Source organism: Cervus elaphus, chromosome 20 (assembly GCF_910594005.1).
Source record: "Cervus elaphus chromosome 20, mCerEla1.1, whole genome shotgun sequence".
Classification (NCBI taxonomy): domain Eukaryota; kingdom Metazoa; phylum Chordata; class Mammalia; order Artiodactyla; family Cervidae; genus Cervus; species Cervus elaphus.
This window is the reverse complement of record NC_057834.1, coordinates 113,963,034-113,986,362: the sequence shown is the minus strand read 5'-3', so window position 1 is coordinate 113,986,362 and position 23,329 is coordinate 113,963,034. Positions and strand designations below refer to the sequence as shown.

General features: G+C 35.8%; 1 protein-coding gene across 3 annotated transcripts in view; it reads left to right on the top strand.

The window, feature by feature from the left end:
• The window catches only part of ZYG11B (zyg-11 family member B, cell cycle regulator), a 74,895-nt gene that overhangs the window by 34,768 nt on the left and 16,798 nt on the right, over nt 1–23,329 (top strand). For all 3 annotated transcript variants that reach the window (XM_043876105.1, XM_043876103.1, XM_043876104.1), the window contains 8 exons: nt 5,627–5,767; nt 8,273–8,449; nt 9,386–9,450; nt 12,278–12,377; nt 12,592–12,642; nt 14,471–14,632; nt 14,743–14,790; nt 23,117–23,314. In XM_043876105.1, coding sequence (XP_043732040.1) covers nt 5,627–5,767; nt 8,273–8,449; nt 9,386–9,450; nt 12,278–12,377; nt 12,592–12,642; nt 14,471–14,632; nt 14,743–14,790; nt 23,117–23,314 — 942 coding nt within the window. The remainder of the gene's footprint in view (nt 1–5,626; nt 5,768–8,272; nt 8,450–9,385; nt 9,451–12,277; nt 12,378–12,591; nt 12,643–14,470; nt 14,633–14,742; nt 14,791–23,116; nt 23,315–23,329) is intronic.

Sequence of the window (23,329 nt, the reverse complement as noted above, 5' to 3'; positions counted from 1 at the left end):
AATGTAGGAAATTATTTTGAGTCACTTTTTTATTCATTCATTCAGCAAATATTTTATTAAGTACCTCTGCATGTTTTGTACTGTGCTAGACATGGAGATTTGATGGTGGAGTGAAATGGCATGATCTTGCCCTCATAGAGCTCGTAATTTAGTGAGGGATTCAGACAGTAAAGTATCATACATATGTCATGGGTGTATGATTTCAATATATGTATTTATATATCATAAACCTATATATTAATACATGATATGCACACATATATATGCTTTAAATTGCATAGTGTTAAGAATCTAAAAGCTACATAATACTGTATTTGAGTGTGTTTAACAGAGAATCCCGACTTAGTTTAAGGTTTCTCTGAGGACTTGATGAATGAGTGAAGACCTCATGGATGAGTAACTTGGTAGAGAAAATTCCAGGCAGCAAGAATAATATAGCAAAAGATGTGTGGTAGGAAGGAGCATGGTACATCCAAGGAACTTCAAGAAGGCCACTGTGGCTAGAGTTCTAGAGTAGGAAGTTGCAGAGTGATGAGATGAGGCTGGAAAAAGCAGGTGCTAGGGCCAGAAATGGCAAACTCCTGTGAGCCAGGTGCAGGGCAGCAAGTGTGAGGAACTTACATAGTAGCTTGTTACAAACAAGGTAAGTTTCTAGCACAGGGCTTGTGGGTAAAGGCAGCATAAAAAATGTAAATTGCTATGTTAGTGTTACTTGTCTGCCTAAGAAATGGGTCAGTAAAGAACTGTGAAAATCAAAGGGGAAGAAATTTCTGTGTACTGGGAGTTTAGGAACGATTTCCCAGAGGAGGTGAGCTTGATCTGTGTCCTCAAGGATGAGAGGAATGTGTCCCTAGCACACTGCACTAAGTAATCTTCTCAAGGCAAAGATCCTCCAGTAGCTATGATTCCCGAGCAGTATGATTTTTGCCAATTGTTCTTACCACCAACAGACCCTAGAGTGAATTAGCCCAAGGTTTTTAGTTGAGGCTAGTAGAAAATATATGTTATACAATGCCTCTGTGAAACAAGTTTGATTTTACAAATGGAACATCATTGCTTTGAAATTTTTACTCTAGAAAACACCTACTTTGCTGTCATCTAGTTTCCACTTCTGTAAATACAGTGATTCTCAACCTTGACTGTAATTAAAATTACCTGGAGTATAGTTATTTGAGATGATGGATATGTTAAGTAACTGTATCATGGTAATCATTTTGCAGTATTTATATGTATAACATCATCATTTTACACATTACACTTACATAATGTATTTGTCATTATGTATCTATAATATATATCTTGATAAAGCTGGAAAAAATTTTTAATTTAAAAAATCATCTAGGTAACTTGAGCAGTTAAATCAGAACTGTAGGGAGGTGGGACTGAGGCATCAGTCTTTTTAAAAGCTCCTTGGGTGATTTTAATATGTAGCTAAAATGGAGAATCACTGTTTTAAAATAATTAAAAAAAATAGAGATCTTTGGAACTTTGCCCTTTATTCAACTGTATATAAAAATTGATGTTTGTTTTAAATTATTTGTTTGACTACTAATTTGAGAGTTGAAAAATAATAGGTCATGTTAAGAGAAGAGAGCTGAGATTGCTCTGTCTCCTTTTTTAGAGTTTTCCAGATTAGCAAAGTTGAAAAATGGGTCTGAAATGATTGTTTTAATATTATGATGCTTTAAATTAGTTTAGGTTGACACTTTTGGTTTTACATGCCTCAGTTTTTTAGACCACACTGAAAGATGCAGGAAATAGAGACAGTGTGACTCCCCAGTATTCCTTATGAGGCCTTATCTGGGACTTTTGGTGGGTGGTTCTAAGAACAGAAGATTTGATTTTTCCACTTTTCTGTGTATTATATATTTTGATCTCTTGCCCTGTGAGGGAGGTATTGTCCTCAGTGAGAGGGAATGATTTTCTTAAGGATCACAGCTAGCTGAGCCTGGAATGTATTCTTTCCACTATATCTCTGCCTACATTTGAGAACCTTAGTTCTTTCTCTTGCTCTCTGTTTCTAGTCCCAACACAGAGGGTTTTCCTACATAGAATTACCAACTCTGTCACCTTTGTTTCCCTACCTTATTTGCTCGTCTGTAACCATCAGTTTCCTCAACCTTCCGCTATTCCACAGTTAAGGTCCTTAGGTTTTCTGGCTGCCTCATTCCTGAGAATCACTGGTTATATGTTAAACCCAGTATTCTCAGTCTTCATCTCATTTGGTCTAAATGCCTTTTGACACAGTTGATCTTGTCTTCCTTCTTGAAATACCTTTTTTATTTTTTTTAAACTTAGTTTCTAGGATATCAGATTGACCTTGTTTTTTCTGTACTTTTTGGACTTTCTCTCAGTTCCCTTTATTGATTCTTCCTAAATCTCTCAGGCCCCAAATCTATATGCCTATGTCAATTTAGGAATCATCCTAAATTTATATCTCTAACCTAGACTTCTCCCTTGAACTAAGACTTAATAAGTACTTTTTAAAGATGTCTGAGCTAGTGCTTCTGCTCTTGAGGAATTCTGGTCCAGTGGAGAAGAGACAGAACCAGTTTAAAAATAGCTTTAATCGATTGTGAGAAATGCTGTAATAGAGTTATGTGCTGAGTGCTACAAGAAAGTCTTTCCTTAGAATATACATTTAGTTTTATCCATATTTTAAATATTAATAAGGTTTAACTTGGTGGTAAAAGACGTTTTTTCTGTTTTAAATAGGTTGCAGAAACTAGTACAGACAGACAGGTGTTGGTTTTGTTGTTGTTGTTTTCTTTTTGATCTAGCATGTGAAATTGATTGAATTGAAGCTGCATGTAGTTTGAGGAGCCAGATTGCTTGATTTGAGTAGGGGCTCAAGAAGGGTTAATCCCTGAATAAATATAAAGGCGATGAAATTTGGTTCAGATTATTTACATTCCAGTAACAAAAGTTCTGTAATTTTACATTTAAAGGTAACTTGAGGTTATATTTTATATAAGACTGTAAAGCTGTTTGAGTCAACCAAACGTGGATAAATGAAGTCTGATGAAGATTATTGTTAATGTGTTTTCCCTCTTATAGTCTTTTTTAGCTCTCCTAATAGTTCAGTGTCTTTCCAAATCTAAGAAAATCTAAGAAAAAATTCAGGGTGATTCAAAAAGAGTTGAACATTAGGAAAATTTTTATTGTTCAGTAACTGCTTATATATGTGAATACATAGTCAAAATCATTGTTTATGTATGTATATTATATATTCTTATTGTTGTTTAGTCACTAAGTCATGTCTGACTCTTTTGAGACCCCATGAACTGAAGCCTGTCAGACTCCTCTGTCCATGGGATTTCCCAGGCAAGAATACTTGAGTGGGTTGCCATTTCCTTCTCCGAGGGATCTTCCCCACCCAGGGATCAAACCCACATCTCTTGTGTCTCCTGCATTGGCAGGCGGATTCTTTACCACTGAGCCTCCAAAGAAGCCTATATTATACATGAAAGAAAAGTGAAAGTGAAGTTGCTCAGTCATGTCTGACTCTTTCCGACCCCATGGACTGTAGCCTACCAGCCTCCTCCGTCCATGGGATTTTCAAGGCAAGAGTACTGGAGTGGGTTCCATTTCCTTCTCCAGGGGATCTTCCTGATCCAGGAATCAAACCTGGGTCTCCTGAGTTGTAGGCAGACGCTTTTACCGTCTGAGCCACCATAAATAGTATAAAAAATATTTTGTTAAGAAACTTCCATTGTTATTCCCGCAGTCTTACAAATGCTCAGTATATGCCTTTTTGTCACTTGGTACACACATCTGTGCTGTAGTCTAATTCTTATTAGACCTTTGTAGCATATCCTATCAGTGGTTGAAATGTTAGCTGTGATACAGCCCTTCATTTTCTCAAAGCTGCATATTCCTTACCCATATGAACATAGTTATTACTAAGTAATATACTTTAAACATATTTATTTTTGTGTCACCTTTTATAATGGTGCTGCCAAAAAAAGATAGTCTTCTACCTTAATGAGAAGATTATACCTCTCTGAACAGTAGGGTTTGGGTGTTTTTTGTATTTATTTATTTATTTTTTACCATTTTGAAATCGTCACTCAGGTTAATAAATAGAACTTGTCAGCTACCCTGAAGCTCTTTCACATGCCCCCATCCTAATCACAACTTCCTCCTTCCCCACAAAAGTAATCTCTGTCCTGACTCTAAGGATAATCATGTCCTTGCTCTTTTAAATAATTTTACAGCCCAACCATTTACATCTAGGCACTTAGTTAATCTTGTCCACTTTTCAAAATCATACGTCTTTTCAGTATCTTTTATAAAGTTCCCTCTTGATCCCTTTCTTTTCCTTATACTTTGTGTATTAAAGAATCTGACCCTTTGGTCTGTAGACTTGCCCTCAGTCTCGGTTTTCTTGATTGTATGTTTGTGGTGCATATTGACTGTATTTTCTGCAAATTGGTAGCTAGATGTGAGGACTTAGTCAAACTCAAGTTTAATCCCTTTGGCGGGATGCTTAGGTTTTACGTTTTCATTAAGGAAGTACATAATGTCTAATTGTTTTTCTTTCTGGGATGTATTAGCAGTTGTTAACCTTCAACACCTAGTTCCATTAATTCATTGAGGATCATGGTGATACTGTAATAATTTCTTTTTCTACTTATTACTGGGTTATTTTTCCAAAAAGCCACTTCTTGGTATATACATTTGGCTACCCAGTGGTATATGAACCACAGTTTAAGATAACTATATTAACCTGTATAAATGGGAAATTCCAGGATACACTTACTTTTGAACAGAATTTTTTAGTGCTGAATGGGAGCTTGATAAATCTGGGAGAATCAATTAATATATTTGTTTGATAAATATTTTTTGAGTGCTTATTCTGAGCCACACACAGTGCTGCCTGTTGGGATACAGTGAATAGATCAGTCTACTAAGGCGATTGTGAGAATGGCTATGAAGGTGATGTTGCAGGAAGACCTGACTTAGATTGGTGGGCCAGAGAAGGCCTCTCTAACAAAGTGTTGTTTAACTTGAAATGAGAAGGATGAATAGAAATTAGGTAAAGAAAGAGAGGAAAATTTCAGAGAGGACATTATACTTAGTAGCTTTTTTCTGGGAAAGAGCTCGACTTACTGAAAGATCAGAAAGGTCAGTGTAGGTTGTGGAGGGGAGAGGGATAGATTGAGAGTTTGGGACTGACATGTACCCATTGCTATAAAAATAAAAAAAGGCCACTGTCATTACTAAATTGTGAGTTAGGGCGAGAGGGTTACCTTAAGAGGCAGTAGAAGCCTAATCATGCTGCTGCTGCTGCTGCTGCTAAGTCGCTTCAGTCGTGTCGGACTCTGCCGTCCCTGGGATTCCCTTATAAATAGAGTTAAATATCTTGAGATTTATTTTAGGTACAGTATAGATAATTTTACCCATAGACTTATTCTAGGATCTGAGTCTATCTAATATACATCTGTTTAGCATATGTATACCTTCACAGGATGACTTTTTGGGATGGGTTGGAAAATAATCATAGCCATTTGTTTCAAGCTTTACATAACTAGCCTGGATGCCATCTACACAAATGATGTTTGGATAGAGACAGTTGGAGGGTTGAAAAGAATCCTAAAAGCTCATCTTCTGGCTGTGTTCAAAGGTGTCTGGAGAAGCCAATGAAACTCAGATTGCAGAGGCATTGAAGAGGTACAGTGAACGGGCCTTCTTTGTCCGGGAAGCTCTATTTCACCTTTTTAGCTTGACTCATGTGATGGAAAAAACAAAGCCAGAAATTTTAAAGGTAAGAACAAGAAACTGGATATGAGAAGTGTGAAATTATCTTCCCAGTTAGATGAGAGTTTTGTGAAGAAAATTGGTGAAATCTGCATTTAGTCTTTTTTTTTATGACTGATAATATATAATTCAGTTTTTAGCCATAAATGAGAATGAGAGGAGATAATTGAATAGTGCTACTGAAGTTTTATAGTAATCTCATTTAAGCAATATAAATGCCTTCAAGTTCATATTTAACTATCTAAAACCAGTCATCAGTGTGACATCTTTTTACCAGCTGTAGTAGAAAATAGAGTATATGACTCAAATCAGGACACTACTTGGTATATTAGCCATGTATTGCTTCCATATATGGTTTTTAAAGAAATACAACATTGGGATTTTATAAAGCACTTTTCCATGCTATTTATGAACCTCTTATGCTTTTGTAACTAATCTGTGTTATTCCCCAATTAAGATATTTTACCCAAGACAGTTTTTGAAGGAAAAAATAGGAGGATTCTTAATTTTGTTGATTGGGTGGGGCATTTTTTGTCAGAATGTGGTCCTCTAGCCACCTGAAGTCTGGGATATTGCTTATTTTAAAAAGCATATTTGTGAACCTCATTCCAAGAAAACTTAGATTCAGTAGGGCTGGATAAGATACAGGAATCTACATTGAAATAATCCCTCAAGATAATCCTTATACACATTTAATTTAGAAACCAGTGAGTATAGGAGTATATTATATTTGGTCCCTCTTTTAGTGGGCACAACAATCCCAAGAAAGAAGTTTTATCTTCTGTTTTACAGATTATGTACCTGAGGGTCTGTGAGGTTAAGTAACAGTAAATTAGTGGCAGAGCCAGAATGACTTAACCTCCTGGTTTCTTAGATTTTTTGAGAATGGGGTGTTTGGATAGGAAGCAGTAACATTTAAGCCCTTGGATGTTGGTTGCAACATCTGCCACCTCCTGTATACCTACCAGTGGATATTGGTGCTTGGTATATGCGTTATCATGTTTTGGTTTTGGTTACTATGCACTTGAGTAACAAAGGATCAGACCTGTAGTCCTGATCTGAAATATTTACTCATTCATTCAGAGAATGGTGCAGAGAGAAATGTGATTCTTTTAAGAAGTTTTTGCTGTAAAAGGAAGCAAAAGAAAAAGGTGGTAGTTGGCTGAGGATGTGTGTGGGTTTTGTTTTGTTTTGTTTTAGATGGGAGAAAAAAATAACTTGTTTGTATGCTGTGTGAATGATCGACTACAGAATAAAAATCTGGTATAGGAGTTGGAAGGGGAGATCAGCTGAAGCAGTGTCCTTGGGTAGACAAGAAGGGAAGAATCAAGCATTTAAGTAGAGGGATTATCTTTAGAGAGGAGCCCTTAGAGGTCATTTATGGTAACAGGCAGGCAGACAGCAATTGCTCATGTGTATGCTGGCAAGGAGATATGTGTAAAAGCCAGACTCTGAAGTTCTTTTATGATTACTTCAGTTTTCTCAGGGCTTCCCTGCTGGCTTAGAGGGTAAAGTGTCTGCCTACAATGCAGGAGACCTGAGTTCGATCCCTGGGACGGGAAGATTCCCTGGAGAAGGAAATGGCAGCCCACTCCAGTACACTTGCCTGGAAAATCCCTTGGATGGAGAAGCCTGGTAGGCTACACAGTCCATGGGGTCGCAAAGAGTCGGACATGACTGAGCGACTTCACTTTCACTTTCCATTTTCTCAGGGTAACTGGAAGTAAGATCTTCAGCCATTAATAAGGAATGGGGAGGATTTGTTGGGGATTTGAGGAGAGAGGAAAAGGAGAGAAGTAGTTATCCCATCTAGGCCAGAGCGAAGTAAATGGATTTTATTATATTTTAGTTTTATCAGTGTTCTTAAGGAACTGAATGTTGGGATTTGAAAGTGAAGTTTGCTGCTGGTTTACTCTATTCAAGTCAGTAAGAATTTGTTTAGTGCTTGGTATAAAACAGGCCAGACTGAACTATATCTAGGAAATACTAAGATGTTTTCTCTGAATAGAAAAGATTCATTAACATTACAGAAAAATTTCTGGACATGAACAACTTGACACCTCCCTTGGCCTGGTAGGTGAGTAACTATTATGTCCTAGGCTCTGCACATAAGGATAAAAAGTATACTTAAGATAGCTTAGAAATTATTACAGATCAACAGAGTAATGTTGCTATATGCTGCTGCTGCTGCTAGGTCACTTCAGCCATGTCTGACTCTATGCAACCCAATAGACGGCAGCCTATCAGGCTCCTCTGTCCCTGGGATTCTCCAGGCAAGAATAGTGGAGTGGGTTGCCATTTCCTTCTCCAATGCATGAAAGTGAAAGTGAAGTAGCTCACTTGTGTCCGACTCTTCGAGACCCCCATGGACTGTAGCCTACCAGGCTCCTCCGTCTATGGGATTTTCCAGGCAAGAGTACTGGAGTGGGTTGCCATTGCCTTCTCCATTGATATGTCAAGAGGGCTTATATGTTTTTATAAGTTGGATTAAGAGAACTCATTTCTTTTTCAGCTTGTGGTTACTGGGATGAGAAACCACCCTATGAATTTGCCAGTGCAGCTTGCTGCAAGCGCCTGTGTGTTTAATTTAACCAAGCAGGATCTTGCTGCAGGAATGCCTGTCCGACTCCTGGCTGATGTGACCCATTTGCTGCTCAAAGCCATGGAACATTTTCCCAACCACCAGCAGGCAAGCATATGGGAATTCACATACAAATGGTCTTTTTAGTGTCTACTACCCATCTCCTACCTCCATACAGTTCATCTGAGTAGACCAAAGCTGGAAATTCCTTTGGAAGCTGTGAAGTAATATATTTTGTGGTGTGACTGAGTGCAGGGCGATAGACAAGTAGAATACTGAAGAATGCGTTCCTCGCCTGAAAGCATTTCAGTCCAAACATGGAGGGAAATAATGCAAGCCGTGTAAAACGTCTTGTGCCCAGACCTTGAGTTGGTGATAATTTCAGCATACAGGATTAGGTGTAGAGCTTCTGCTCTGAGCCAGGCATTGGTTCAGTACTCAAGTACTCGGTACTTAAGTACTAGAATAGAGAAATAAATAAGACATGGATTTTCTGTTTCTAGCAGTATAGGTAGTCAATAAAACCTGTCCTGTTCTTTGGATGAAAACTAAAAATCCTGCTGGAATTATATTTTTAACTCTTTAAGATTTAACAATGAGTTGGCAAAGTTAGTAGAAAATACTCAAGAGACCCAAAATCAAGTAAAATCGGCAACCCAGATTGGTGAGTGGATCATTAAAGCCAGCTTCCCTCATTGAGAATAGCTGCCAAACTAGATGAGTTTTAGCCTTTGGTTTTCATGGACTCTGGAAGCCAGGTGAACAGAAGACAAAACAGGACCCATCCAAAGGCCACCAGAGGGGAGGGAGATTAGCTGGAATTATCCAGTTTATCACCCTATTTCTCATCTAATAAAAAAGATTTTTAAAATGTGCAAGTAAACTTATGTGGGTCCAGTGGAAGTTAGTCCTTGAACCGTAGGTGAGCAGAATAAAGGTTCTAAGACATGTTATGCTTTATAAATGTCTTTTTTTAAAAATAGAATATAACAAAGCAATATTTATTCAGGGTTTTTTTTTTTTTTTCCTCTCTTTGGTTCTTAGTTACAGAAGAATTGCCTCCTTTCACTTTGCAGTGACCGAATTCTTCAAGATGTTCCATTCAACAGGCAAGTGGTAGCACCAGAACTTAAATATGGGACAAAATGGAATTTTAGAAATCTGTCTTGGGTCATGTCTTACCATTTAGGATATTCCTAGTGTACAGCTAATTAAGTGGGTGGAATTGTGTTTCACCTTATAGAATGCTGAATCTACTTTCTGTAATTTAATACTTTCATATTCATGAGAGCAGATTCTATTTTCATACCTCTTTGCATAAGAATTTGTACTGATTATAGTTTTTAGAATGTATGCACAGTGTTGTAGGCTGAAGAAACTAAAGCATATAGAAATTCAGTATCTTGCCCATGGTTTTGTGACTAGTAACTGCAAGGCTAGAAAGGATCAAGTCTAGTTTTAGCTCCAGCATTCTTTTCTCTGTATTATGCCTCTTTTTATTATAGTTATTTGATATTGAATTATAGGAGAAACCTTTTAAGCAGAGGTTAAGAGAGACCATATAGCTGGATTCCAGTAAGTATAAAGAATTTCCTTGTTTTGTAAGATGTGATTTGGGAGCTAATTTTTTTTTTCATTTTACTATTTTAAAATATAATTTTTTAGTGATAGTATTTTCGAAACTAAATTTATACTTTATGATTTAATGAGAAGTGTATTTCTCAAGCAGCAGTTTTATAGTGATTTACTTTTATTTGGGTAATAGTACATTGTTATCTGACATGCTGATGTAATGAAGTATTCATTTACTATTTGAAATAATTGGTTCAGACGGTAAGGAATCTGCCTGCAATGCAGGAGGCCCGGGTGTAGTCCCTGAGTCACAAGGATCCCCTGGAGAAGGAAACGGCAACCCACTGCAGTATTCTTGCCTGGAGAATTCCATGGACAGAGGAGCCTGGTGGACTAGAGTCCCTGGAGTCACAAAGAGTTGGACACAACTGAATGACTAACATACTTTCACATGTATCTCATGTAGATTACTGAATTTTATTTTATAAATATATTAAGCATCTTCATTGATCACATGAAGTCATAGGCTGAAAAGACATAATCTAAAGAAAATTATAAACCACCCCAGAGGTTGACAGCCTTTTCCTTAAATGGCTAGATATTAAATGTTCCAGGTTCATGAGCCATAGGGTCTCTGTTGGACCTACTTAATCCTCCCATTGTACCTCCAAAGCAGCCATAGACATAGACTTTATGAAAAAAAGAAAAAATGAGGATAACTGTTCCAATAAAACTTCAGAAAACAGACAGCTAGGCCCACAGCTATAAAATCACTTGAGGTGGGCTATTGTTTGCCCTTGATGTAGCCAGTGAGTTGAGTCTGCTAGAATTGAGCTTCTGTGTGATAAGAGACAGAGATTGATTAATCTTTGCCTCTAGTGCTTAGTATTTCAGTGGCTGTTTGATGGATGGATGAATGAATGAATTAGGAGTGTAACAGAAGACAGTCTTTCATAGAAGAGGATGACAGAATGTACTGGGCCCCCAAGCAAGGACAGAAAGATTTCATCGGCTTGGTGATCATTAAAGATTTCGTTTTAGTGATGGCATTAAGATAATAAAAATAATAACTAATGTATGAGGCACTTGCCAGACACAGTGCTAGGTGTTTTAGATATGTTTATTCAGTCCTTGCAACAGTCCTGTGAAATTGTTACTATTGTAATTAATCTTCATTTTACAGATGAGGAAACAGAGGCACAGAGAAGTTTAGTAGCTTGCTCAAGGTGATAAGATAGTAAGTAGCAGAATTTAGATTTAAATCCAGACTGACTCCAGAGCTTCTACTTTTTATATCCATGTCATATTGCCTTGAAACTGAAAATTGACTGAGTTGATTGTTCTGTGGGAACTGCGCAAGTAAAGGCACAGAGGAAGTCAATACTAGTAAAAATCAACTTTTATCAAAAGTTTGATAAGTGCCAAGGTCTGTACTAAGTCTTAAGCTTTATGTGTGATATGATATAATCCTCACAACAGTCCTATGGAATAGACTATTATTTTACAGACAAAGAAATTGAAGTTCAGAGAGATGAAGGAAGTTACCCAGGTTCCCAAAGTTAGTACATGGTGAAGGTGATATTTGAATCCAGGCTGATTCCAATGTGTATGATGTTCTTAATGACATGACTACATTGCCTCACAGGATAAAACAATGTATTTTATTGTTATCATTAACATTAGGTAGAGCTAGAATTCCAACCCCCAAATTCAAAGAACTTCAGAATTTGCTTTTAACTTTTATTACTAGGTTATATTATTTGATATATATGGACATGTTTTGAGACTAATAAAGTTTCCATGTATCATATCCTCTCTTTTCCTGTTTTATTTATTTTTTCTCTAGCATATGTCAGTACCCAAACATGCCATATACTTTACTTATTTATTTATGACCTGTCTTCCCCACTAGAGTGTAATCTCTGTGAGAGTAGAGATATTTTTCTGTTTTGTTCGCTAATCTGTCCCTAGCACCCAAAACAATATCTGGCACAAAGGAGAAGCTGAATAAATGTTTTTGAGTAAAAGAATAAGTATTCCCATTGTGCTAAGTACTGGCGGGAACCCAGAAAATACTTAAAATTATTATTATCACTATAGGATAGAAATATGTTATACCTCTAGAAGATGAATGTCAAATATTTTTTACCATATTTTCCAAACTCTCTGTTTCTTTACAGTGTTGTCAGAATTAATTATACCATCTCCAGAACACTGTGTGTCCTTGTTATTCTCTATCAGTTAGGAGGAGCTTTCCTTTTCTTTCTCACCTACCTAAATTGTAGCATCAGTTCCCAGCTGGAGCTCTGAAACTATTCCTGGGGCCTCCAGGGTTAATTCATGAAACTCTGTGTGTGTTTTCAGGTTTGAAGCAGCCAAGCTTGTCATGCAGTGGCTCTGCAACCATGAGGATCAAAACATGCAGAGGATGGCAGTTGCTATCATTTCCATTCTGGCTGCCAAGGTACCTGAACTCGTATTTTATAATTTTCTGTAGGAAACTGTTTCCCCGGACAGTTTAGTAAACCAGGTTAACTTACTCAAGCTGCATTCAGGGTTGCAGAATTCCAGGTTGATCAGAGATTGTGGTCTGACCTTTGGAGTCTGCTACAGTGAGTGATATTAAACCCACACTGGTAGATGTTTGGACGTTTACCGTGTCTTCTGCTCGCTTGCAGCTTTCTACGGAACAGACAGCCCAGCTTGGTGCTGAACTCTTCATCGTCCGGGTAAGTCTGTGCAGACCCCTAAACAGTTTTCATTTTCTTTATTCTCAGGCAGTGTTGCCTATCTTCTGAGATTTTATATTTCAAAAGTTTGTTTTTGTTACTTCTAAGTGAGTGTATTAATTTCTCTTCATTGGGGCAGCTTTACTCTTTAACAAGAGATGGAAAGACTCCTGAACTAGGAATCAGATGACCCGGGGTCTAACTTGTACACTCACTGTGTGAATATAGATAAATTACCTGGACCATTGGGGCCCAAATAAACCTTAAATCCTGTCTAGTTCACATAATTCTGTGATTTTATTATTTATTAAGAAAATGTGGAATCTCTATTATAGTCATAAGACTATGCTAGATGCTTTAGGGGAAAAGATTATGTAAATAGCTGATTTATGATTTTTGGTTGCTTCAGTTGAGGAATTAATATAGTGAACAGTGAAAACTTAAAATCTTTAAAGATACTAAGTTGAAATCATGCCTTATTCCCAGTTCTGTCACTCAGCAGCTGTGTGATTTCAGGCAAGTCACCTAAATTTTCTTTGAAATAATAAAAAATGCTTTATATAGTTGTTATGAAGATTGAAAAGGAAAAAAAAATTGAAGGAATTTACTAAGTTCCTAGCACAAAATCCAACACATATGTTGGACAAGTAGAAAATGCTGCTGATTTTATTTATTTTTACTCTTTTCAGGGATGACATTTTAGTTTTAAATAGGACTTTTTATTGCTGTGTATGAGTTTCAGTAATTTTGGCTAGAGGTATATTCAAAGATTTTAAGGAAGTAGTCCACTTGTATGCTTTGGGAGAAAATTAAGTTTAATTTGAGTAGCAATTACCAGGAGTCAATAGTAGTAGTAATGGTGATGCTAGCTAATTTTTTTTAAGCCCTTAATTAAATTCAGGTAGCCCAATTCTAGTGCCACACTCTTGGCCTCTATGCTATTAAGTTACATAATTGCAACTAGATGTTTGTGTTTCTTAAAAATTTTTTCCTTCATTGTACATAACTTTAAGTAATAGTGCTCATTAATATTACTTGTATCTGTTTTAGCAGAGCTCCATTTACCCCCAAAAGTGTAAACTAAAAATGAAATTATGGATGGCCCATGTAGGTCTTAAAATATTTATTTTTCAAGCTTACATTTCTTAGGTTTAAAGCTATGATAGAAATAATTTACAAATGGAATTTCAAAGCTATAATCTTATTTAAATCCAATTTAGACTTTAGTTCTCTTACTATTGTATATAGTTCATCCATTCTTTTTTTCTTAAGGAAAACATGGGGTTAGAATTAGGTCTTCCAATTTTTACTTTCTCTTACTAAGTTGGCTATGATAAAATTACTTAATATTACTTGGACTCAATTTCCTCTTCTGAAAAATGAGGACAACAGTATTACAATATAGGATATAATTTGCTGATATGTAGGAAGTATTGGCTTCATTCCCTCCACCTTTTTTATCCCAGGACCTGAAGTGAGTATATGTTGTGACCTTTTGGGTAACATAGTAGATCCTAAGTTTTAATCATTTTGCTTTTCATTTTATTTACAGGTGATTAGATTATAGGTATGATAAGAATATTATAGAAGTATTTGTGAAAATTCTCTCTTTTTCTTGTGGAAGGGATCAGAATATTATAGAAGTATTTATGAAAATCCTCTATTTTTTTCTTGTGAAAGGAAAAGTCTAATCCAATAGGCTGTTTGTTGCACTTTATAGGAAATGTTTGAACCCATGAAACTAATCCTCATGGACTTGTTAGTCCATGTTATTACCACTAATTACAATAACAATTCAGTAATTAGAAATTCTATTTTCCTCTTTCAGCAACTTCTTCAAATAGTGAAGCAGAAAACCAATCAAAATTCAGTGGACACTACTTTGAAGTTTACTTTGAGTGCACTTTGGAACCTCACAGATGAATCTCCAACCACTTGCAGACACTTTATTGAAAATCAAGGGTTAGAACTCTTCATGAGGGTTCTAGAGGTTAGAATGGGAATTTAGCCTACAGCTTTGGACATTCATTTATTGATTGATTTGAGCATTTGTTTGTTATATTTGGTTCTTTAGTTATAGATGTCTCTTTCTTTTTATAGTCATTCCCAACCGAGTCATCCATTCAACAGAAAGTCCTAGGACTTTTGGTAAGATACAAGCATTTCCCACTAAGTTCAAGCTGTAATTATTTTCCATCTGAGATATTACATAGAAAAATGCTACTCTGTTTGTAAACACATAATGATGTTAAAAATATATATCAATATAATTAAGTAAAAAAAGCAGGCTACAAAGTTACATATACATATTTAGATTTTCATCATACTGAAAGGAAGAATATAAATTACATACTTTTCTTTATATTTTGTGGTATAGTACAAAGCTTCACTGTGAACATGTTTTACTTGTATAATCAGAAAAAAAAAGATCTCATGAAAAATGTCACTAACCTACAAGTATTCTTAGATTCTGTCTGGTAATTGATAATTACTACTTAAACAACTGTTTAACAAATCAGATATTCCATAAGTATACTGAATATATGTTAAAGTGAGCCCTCTAGGATTTTAAGACACAGAGGAGGATCAGATATTTTATCACTTTTAATTGCTGCAACAGAAGAAGTGCCTGTACAGAAGATGCTATTTTAGAGCAGACCTCTGCTCTTGAAGAATTAGATCACAGGAGGCATAGGTTAGTAAATTGTAAAAGAAAAGTAGATTAATGTTTATTTTCTAGATTCAGAAACATGAGAGATGGATTTTTGCGAAAGCTGAGGGCTGGCATTTAAAGAGGACTATCTAGAGACTTCCCTAGCTGTCCAGTAGTTAGAACTTCCTGCTGCCAGTGCAGGGGACATAGGTTTGATCCCTGGTCTGGGAGCTGAGATCCCACATGCAGTGGGTTGTGGCCAAAAGACAAAAACAAAACCTAAAAAACTGTAGTATCTATTTACTATAGTTTTAGTTATATAAAGCAGAAAATGTAAAACTATCTAAGTGCCCAGTAATAGGGAAATGTTAAGTAAATTACAGTATTTGATTGTTTTATTCATGGTTCATAGGATTATTAGATATGGAATTTGGCTTAAGTCATTATAAGAGGAAAAGGGGAATTTATTTTAAATATTCAGAAAGATCACATAGGGCTTTAAAATTGCTTTTTAAAAAAAATTTCTTAAAGAATATAGCTTACTATACCTAGTGAAGCAGTGCAAAAATGTATTTAAAAAGTGTAAGGTTTTGTCCCCCACCTTCCTTTATTTTAATTTTGTGAATTAATGTTAATATATCCTGATGTGCTTCCTTCCATTATCTTTTTCCTTTATTTTGTGATTGAATTTTTTTGATAGTTTATTTTGAGATATTGATTCTAGTTTAATTTTTCATGATCAGAGAAAGTACTTTGAGTCCTTTTGAATTTATTGAGACATATGTGGCCTGGGATATGGTCTTTCCTGGTCAATGCTCCATGTGCTCTTTAGAAGAATGAATATTCTGCTTTTGTTAAGACTGTTCTATATGTATCTATTGGTTGATATTCACATCTACCATAGACTTACTGATTTTCTGCCTACTTGTTCTGTTAGGTAGCATTTATCATGTTCTATCAGTTTTTGCTTCCTGTACTTTGAAGCTCTGTTATTAGGTTCAAAAATGGACTTGTTATGCCCTCTCAATTAACTGATCCCTTTATCATTATGAAATGACCTTCTTTATCCCTGGTAATATTCTTTACTTTGAAATCTTCTTTGTCTCCTTAATATAGCCAGTCCAGCTTTCTTTTGACTAATGTTGACATGGTTTATCTTTTTCTCTCCTGTTACTTTTAACCTATATTTGTCTTTATATTTAAAGTGTGTTTCTTATAGACAGCATATACTTTGCACCCTGTTTTTTACACAGTGTGAGAAGCTCTCCTTTTTATTTGGACTGTTTGGATTGTTTACATTTAATGTAATTATTGGTATGGTTATATTTGAGTTCATCAACTTGGTATTTATTTTCTGTTTGTCCCATCTGTTTGTTTTTTTTTCTTTTTCTGCTTTTTTTTGGTTTGAGTTAATAATGTTGTTTGATCTCCTTTCTTGGTTTATTAGCTATTACTCTGATTTGCTAAGTTAATGATTATTGTGAGTTTATAGTATACATTTTTAATCATTCTACCTTTAAGTGATTTTATATGATTTCATATATATTATTATTTTTTATTTCATATATATTATAAAAAACTTAAAATAGTAGATTTCCATTTCTGCTCTTTCCTTTATGTCATCATTGTCATGTATTTTACTTTTATATATGCAATAAACCGATAAACATTGTTTTTTATATCAGTTATCTTTTAAGGAGATTTAAATACTTTTTAAAAACTTACATGTTTTCCCAAATAGTTACTATTTGTGATGCTCATCTTTCCTTTGTGTAGATCCAGATTTCTAACTGGTATAATTTTCCTTCTGCTGAAAAAACATTCTTTAACATATTTCATAGTGTGGGTCTGTCTGCTACTGATGAATTCTTCAGCTTTTGTATGTCTGCAAACATCTTTATTTAATCTTCATTTTTGAAAGTTTCTTTTCTGCCAGCTCTGGAACTCTAGGTTGATAGTACTTTAAAGATGTTGATTACCTTTTTTCTGACTTGCCATCTTTCTGATGCGAAATCTGATGTCATCATTATCTTTATTCCTCTGTACGTATATGATCTTCCTCTGCCTACTTTTAAAATTTAGGATTAGCAACAATTCTGTATAATTTGATTATGATGTGTTTTAATGTAATTTACTCCATGATTCCTGTATCTGAGATTCATTGAACTTCTTGGTTTATAGTCTTCAAGTTTTAAAAGTGTTAGGCCATTATTTCTTAAAACAAAAAATGTTTTACACCCCCTTACCCCGAACCCATTGGAGTCCTTTGGAGACTTCTATCTCATATGTTAAGCTGCTTGAAATTCACAACTCATTGGTGCTTTTTAATTTTCTTTTGTTTTCTGTGTATGTTTCAGTTTGAATTATTTCCATTGTTATGCCTTCTAATTTAGTAATTGTTTCTTCTTCAATGTCTAATCTGCTATTAATCCCAGCTAGTGTATAGTTTTTAATCGTTAGACGTCATTTTCTTCTCTAAAATTCAATTTGGGTCTTTTTTATATCTTCCATATTTTTACATAACTTTTTGAACATATGAAATTTATTCATAATAACTGTCCTTCTCTGCTAATTTTAACGTCTGTATTAGTTCTGGGTAAATTTCAAATGATTGATTATTCCCCTCATTTTGAGTTTTGTTTTCCTGTCACTTTGCATGCCTGGTAGTTTTTGATTGTATGCCAGACATTTTGAATTTTACCTTGTTGGGTGCTGGATAGTTTTATTTTCCTATAACATATTCTTGAATTTTGTTCCAGGATTAACTGACTGACTTTTAAACAGTCTGATTCTATTTGATCTTGCTTTTGTGATGTATTAGGAGGATCTAGAGTGTGCCAAGGCTAGAGCTAATTATTCTGTACTACTGAAACAAGACCTTCCTGAGTACTCAATGCCTATTCCTGGCCCTTTGTAAGTGCCAGGAACTTTAATCTTTTTAATAGCTCGTTTTCCGCCGTCAAATAGTTTTCTCACAGTCATGCTCTGATCAGTACTCTGCTGAATAGGGTGCTATGCCCTGCAGCTCTCTGGATTCTCTTCATGTACAATTCTCTTCTTTCTAGTTCTCTGTCCTGTGACTTGCCTTGATCTCCCTAGATTCCCAACTCCATCTCTTCAACTCCATGAGTCCACTGGGCTCTACTTCAATTCTGTATCGCTATGCCAAAGCCTGGAAACTCTCAAGGCAGCATCTCCTCTTGTTTGTTATCCACCTCTAAAGGTCACTGTTCTTTATTACCTAATGTCTAGTATCTTGAAAAGTATTGCTTCATGTTGTGTTTTTTCAGTTGTTTTAGAATGGAAAGTAAGTCTGGCCCCTTTTATTTCATCTTGGTCAGAAGTAGGAGTCCTCATCAGTTTTTCACTGTACAGATTTAAGAATGAGAAATTTGTCTTTTATACTTAACCAAAGATCCTGACACTAGGAAAGATTGAAGGCAAAAGGAAAAAAGGGTGGCAGAGAATGAGATAGTTAGATAGCATCACCAACTCAATGGACATGTGTTTGAGCAAATTCCGAGAGACAGTGGAGGAGAGAAAAGCCTGGTGTGCTATAGGCCGTGGAATTGCAAAGATTTGGACATGACTTAGCAACTGAACAACAACAACAATGTATTTCTCATACTATTTTAGGAAAAAAATTTCTCTTAGTGTAGGTATGTTGGCAATGAATTTTCATTTAGGTTTTGTCTGTGTGAAAATGTCTTTTTTTCATTTTCAAAAGATAAATTTTTTGGTCACTATTGAAGTCCAAGTGGACATTTTTTCTATTTTGTTTTTTGGTTATAATTTTCATAAATTGGGATAATTTTTGCCATTATTTCTTCAGATATGTTTTTCTGTACCCTTTCTTATATCCTTTCTTTTTGAGACCCTGATTACAAGTATATTAGATTGCTTGAAATTATCACACAGGTCACATGACAGAATACTCTGCTGGCTTTTTGGCAGGTTTTTTTTTTTTTTCTTTCCATGTTTTGACTTGAATGTTTTTTCTACTACTGTTTTTTCATTTTTCATTTTATATATAGATATATTTACTATAATTATATACATATAGTATAATAATATATATATTCTTTCTGGAAGTTACATTTAGGTCATTTTTATATTGTCTTTTTTTTTTCTCCTCAGGCTTATATTTTTCTTTCATTCTGTAATATATGTATAACATTTATAATAGCTGTTTTAAATCCTTATCTATTGGTTCTATTATCCCTGTCATTTCTGGATCTATTTTTATTGATTGACTTTTCTCCCAGTTAAGGATCATATTTTCCTGACTCTTTATATGTCTGGTAATTTTTCACTGGTTGTAGCTATTGTGAAATTTAATTCACTTTGTTGATTACTAGATTTTATTGTTTTCCTTTTAAGAGTCTTGGACTTTGTCTGGGTATTCAGTTAACCTACTCACAGATCAGGTTGTTCCATTCAAAGCTTACTTATAGGCATACCTCATTTTTTTCACTTCACAAATACTGTGTTATTTTCCAAATTGAAGATTTGTGGCAAGTCTGTTGGCACCATTTTTCTAACATTATTAGCTCACTTTGTGTTTCTGTGTCACATTTTGATTATTCTTGTAACATTTCAAACTTTTTCATTATTGTTATACTTGATATGGTGATCTCTGATCAGTGATGTTTGATGTTACTACTGTAACTCATTCAAAGGCTCAGATGATAGTTAGAGTCTTTTAGCAATAAAGTAGTTAATAATCAAGGTATGTACAGTGTGGTTTTTTTTGTTTTTTTTTTTTTTACATAATGCTGTTGCATACTTATTAGACTACAATATATATAGTATAAACCTAACTTCTGTGTGTACTGGAAACTAAGAAGTTTTGTGTGGTTCCCTTGATTGCAGTATTCATTTTTTTGTGATTGTCAGAAACCAAACCCACAATCTCCAAAGGTATGCCTATATTTGCTTTGTTAGAGTAGCTTCAGATCAGCCTTTCCCCTACTGCTTAACCCTAGTTACCTCACTACTCAAATGTTTTGTTTAGATGAAATCCCTTCACTCTGGCTGCTAAGAATGTAAACTATTCCTAAACCTGTGTGACTTTGGGATTTGTTCATGTATTGCTTTCTGATGGTTCTTTCCTTAGCTTCATGGGGTTTCATTTCATATCAGTAGTCAGCCAAAGATTTCAGGGGATCCCTCTGCAGATATCTTTTTCTTTGGAAATTTTTCCTTTTCATTACTCTGTTCTATAGATTTTTTTTGCCTTAGCCACGCTACACACCGATCCTTATCTCTTCAACTCAGCAAAACTGTCAGATTCTCTTTAGATTCCCCTTATGTGCACAGCAGTCTAGAAACTGCCCTGTTTGAATATCTTTTCTCGTATCCATACAGGGATCACATTCCCTGTATAGCTAGTTGTCCATTCTCTCATATATTTTGGCTGGTTTCCCAGTAACTTGTTTATTGCAACAAAGAATGGCCCATAATTCTTTCGATGCTTTGTTCCAGATCTTTCTTGTTGTGTTTTAATGATGCTGTCTTTGCATTTTCGTGTGTGTCTGTGTGTTTTAAACTTCTTAAATCAGGTACTATCTTGTAGTTATATTGCATGAGATTCTTGGGGGAGTCTAACTCACTATTGTGTATTTGATGATTCTTACTCATTATGGATTATTTTCATTGTGAATTGTAATTTAGCATTTTCTGTGGGGCTTTGAGTTCAACATGTGTCCTTCTCAGAGGGTCTTTGTATTTCTTTCTACCAAGCTTGGAGGAGATAGAGAACTACCTTTCTTTGTTTGTTTAATTTATTCATTTTGACCACACCACACAGCTTGTGGGATTTTAGTTCCCCAGCCAGGGATTGAACCCAGGCCCTTTGGAGTGAAACACAGAGTCCTAGCCACTGGACTGCCAGGGAATTCCCTTATTTGCTTATTTTATTTTATTTTTTTTTCACCCCACCTCCCTATTTGCTTATTTTAAAAGGCATGTATTCTTTTCCTTTTTTTGTCTCTGTAAAATGGTACATGCTATGTAAAAAATATGAATATGGAAGAATATAAAAAATAAATGTGAGATGCTTTTTCTTGTTTCAATATGTGAGATTAGAGAGGGGCATAGGAGACTTTGATTAATCATTTATGGTGATGGAAAAATACAGGATTATATACATTTCATGTAGCAGGTAAAGTTATACCTGTCTCTTCTGTCTTCCCTCTTTTCGGCGGTTGGAAAAGAGAACTTAGTCTTTACAGAGGATGCATTTGGACGTGATACCTTTCATTTTCACTTGTCACAGAATGGCTTAAGTTAGGGAGTGAATAGTTTCTTAACAATGAAAAGGCCAGGGTTTTTGGTTCCTAAGAATTGGAATCAGTGTGTTAGGAAAAGAATTATGATTTCATAGTAGATCAGATGAAGTTTTGAGAAAGAGGATTAATCTTCACAATAGTGAGGTAAGCTGGGTCTTATATTGTTTTGGAGAAAATCAAGCACAGCCTAAATTGTAAACCCCTCAATTGTTTCCCATGTGAATAGAGGTCTTCCTTATATACTGCCTAGGCAAGCCATCATATCCCAACTCCAGATAAAACACCTACCTTCCACAGGCCAGCAGGCAAATTTTGACATTCAATGGAGGTCCTAGGCTATGAAGTTTTTAAGACAGGATCACTATATTGCTCATGTAAATGAATGCTTTCCTGTCTTCATCTTACTTAGGCTCTCCACATTACTTAGAACTACTAATCCTTTCACCCTTTTTAAAAAAAAATTTGCTTATTTTTGGCTCTACTGGGTCTTCACTGTTTGTGTGGGCTTTTCTCTAGTTGTGGTGAGCAGGGGCTACTCTCTAGTTGCAGTGCACTGGCTTCTCATTGCAGTGGCTTCTCTTGTTGCAGAGCATGTGCTCTAGAGTGTGGGCTTCAGTAGTTGCAGCACACAGGCTCAGTAATTGTGGCTCACGGGCTCTAGAGTGTAGGGCTCAGTAGCTGTGGGGCACGGGCTTAGTTGCCCCGTGGCACGTGGAATCTTCCTGGACCAGGGATTGAACCCGTGTTCCCTGCATTGGCAGGTGGATTCTTAACCCCTGGGCCCCCAGGGAAGTACTCCTTTTATCCTTTTGATGTACTCACCTATCTCTGCTCTCTAGATACCAAACTTTCCCCTTACCTCTCCTATTGTTTTCCGCCTACCTCTCTTATGGTTGCTCCCAGGTTGGAGTTTCTCCAGACCACACAGATGGTGTAGATTTGAACTACACTCTTGCTTGAGGGCGGGCCCCTGCTTATAAATTCCCCATGTATATAAAGGAAGATTTAGGCCAGAGCCGAGACCACAGTAGGCCTCTTTCTTGTGTCCCTGTGTCAGGCCACCCTTTTATTGAGGTGTAATGCTTTGGAAATTCTTGCATTGTATGCAGAGTCTTAGTATCTCTGGTCCTTACTTCTGACCTTGCATGGCTGTTAAACCCGGTTCTCTTGCACCCTGCGCACCCCCCACTGCTGTGAGCCAGAGATAGCCTGTTAGGCTCTAGTTTGATTTCCTGTTTACATTTTGTCCCAGACAAAAAAGTTACATATTTAAAGTTTGTTTGCTATTTTTCACCTAGCACAACTAGATATTGTACAGCAGGAAATTTTTAGGTTATCTACTTCACTATTTCACTTGAAAAGAAACTATTTATTTTATTGTTTGGGGTGGAGAGGAATAAAATCACCTATAATCCCACAGTGCTGACATAGCAACAGTTTTCACCTTTTGTCCATACATGATTAAATCATTGCAGTGTCATTTAGCCATTTACTATACATATTACTTTAATTTTTATATTTTTTTCCCCAGAACAATATAGCTGAAGTACAAGAATTGCATTCTGAATTAATGTGGAAGGATTTTATAGACCACATCAGTAGTCTTCTACATAGTGTTGAAGTGGAAGTCAGTTACTTTGCAGCTGGAATTATTGCCCACTTAATATCTAGAGGTGAACAAGCTTGGACATTGAGTCGCAGCCAGAGGAATTCTCTTCTGGATGATCTGGTAGGGTAACTTGCT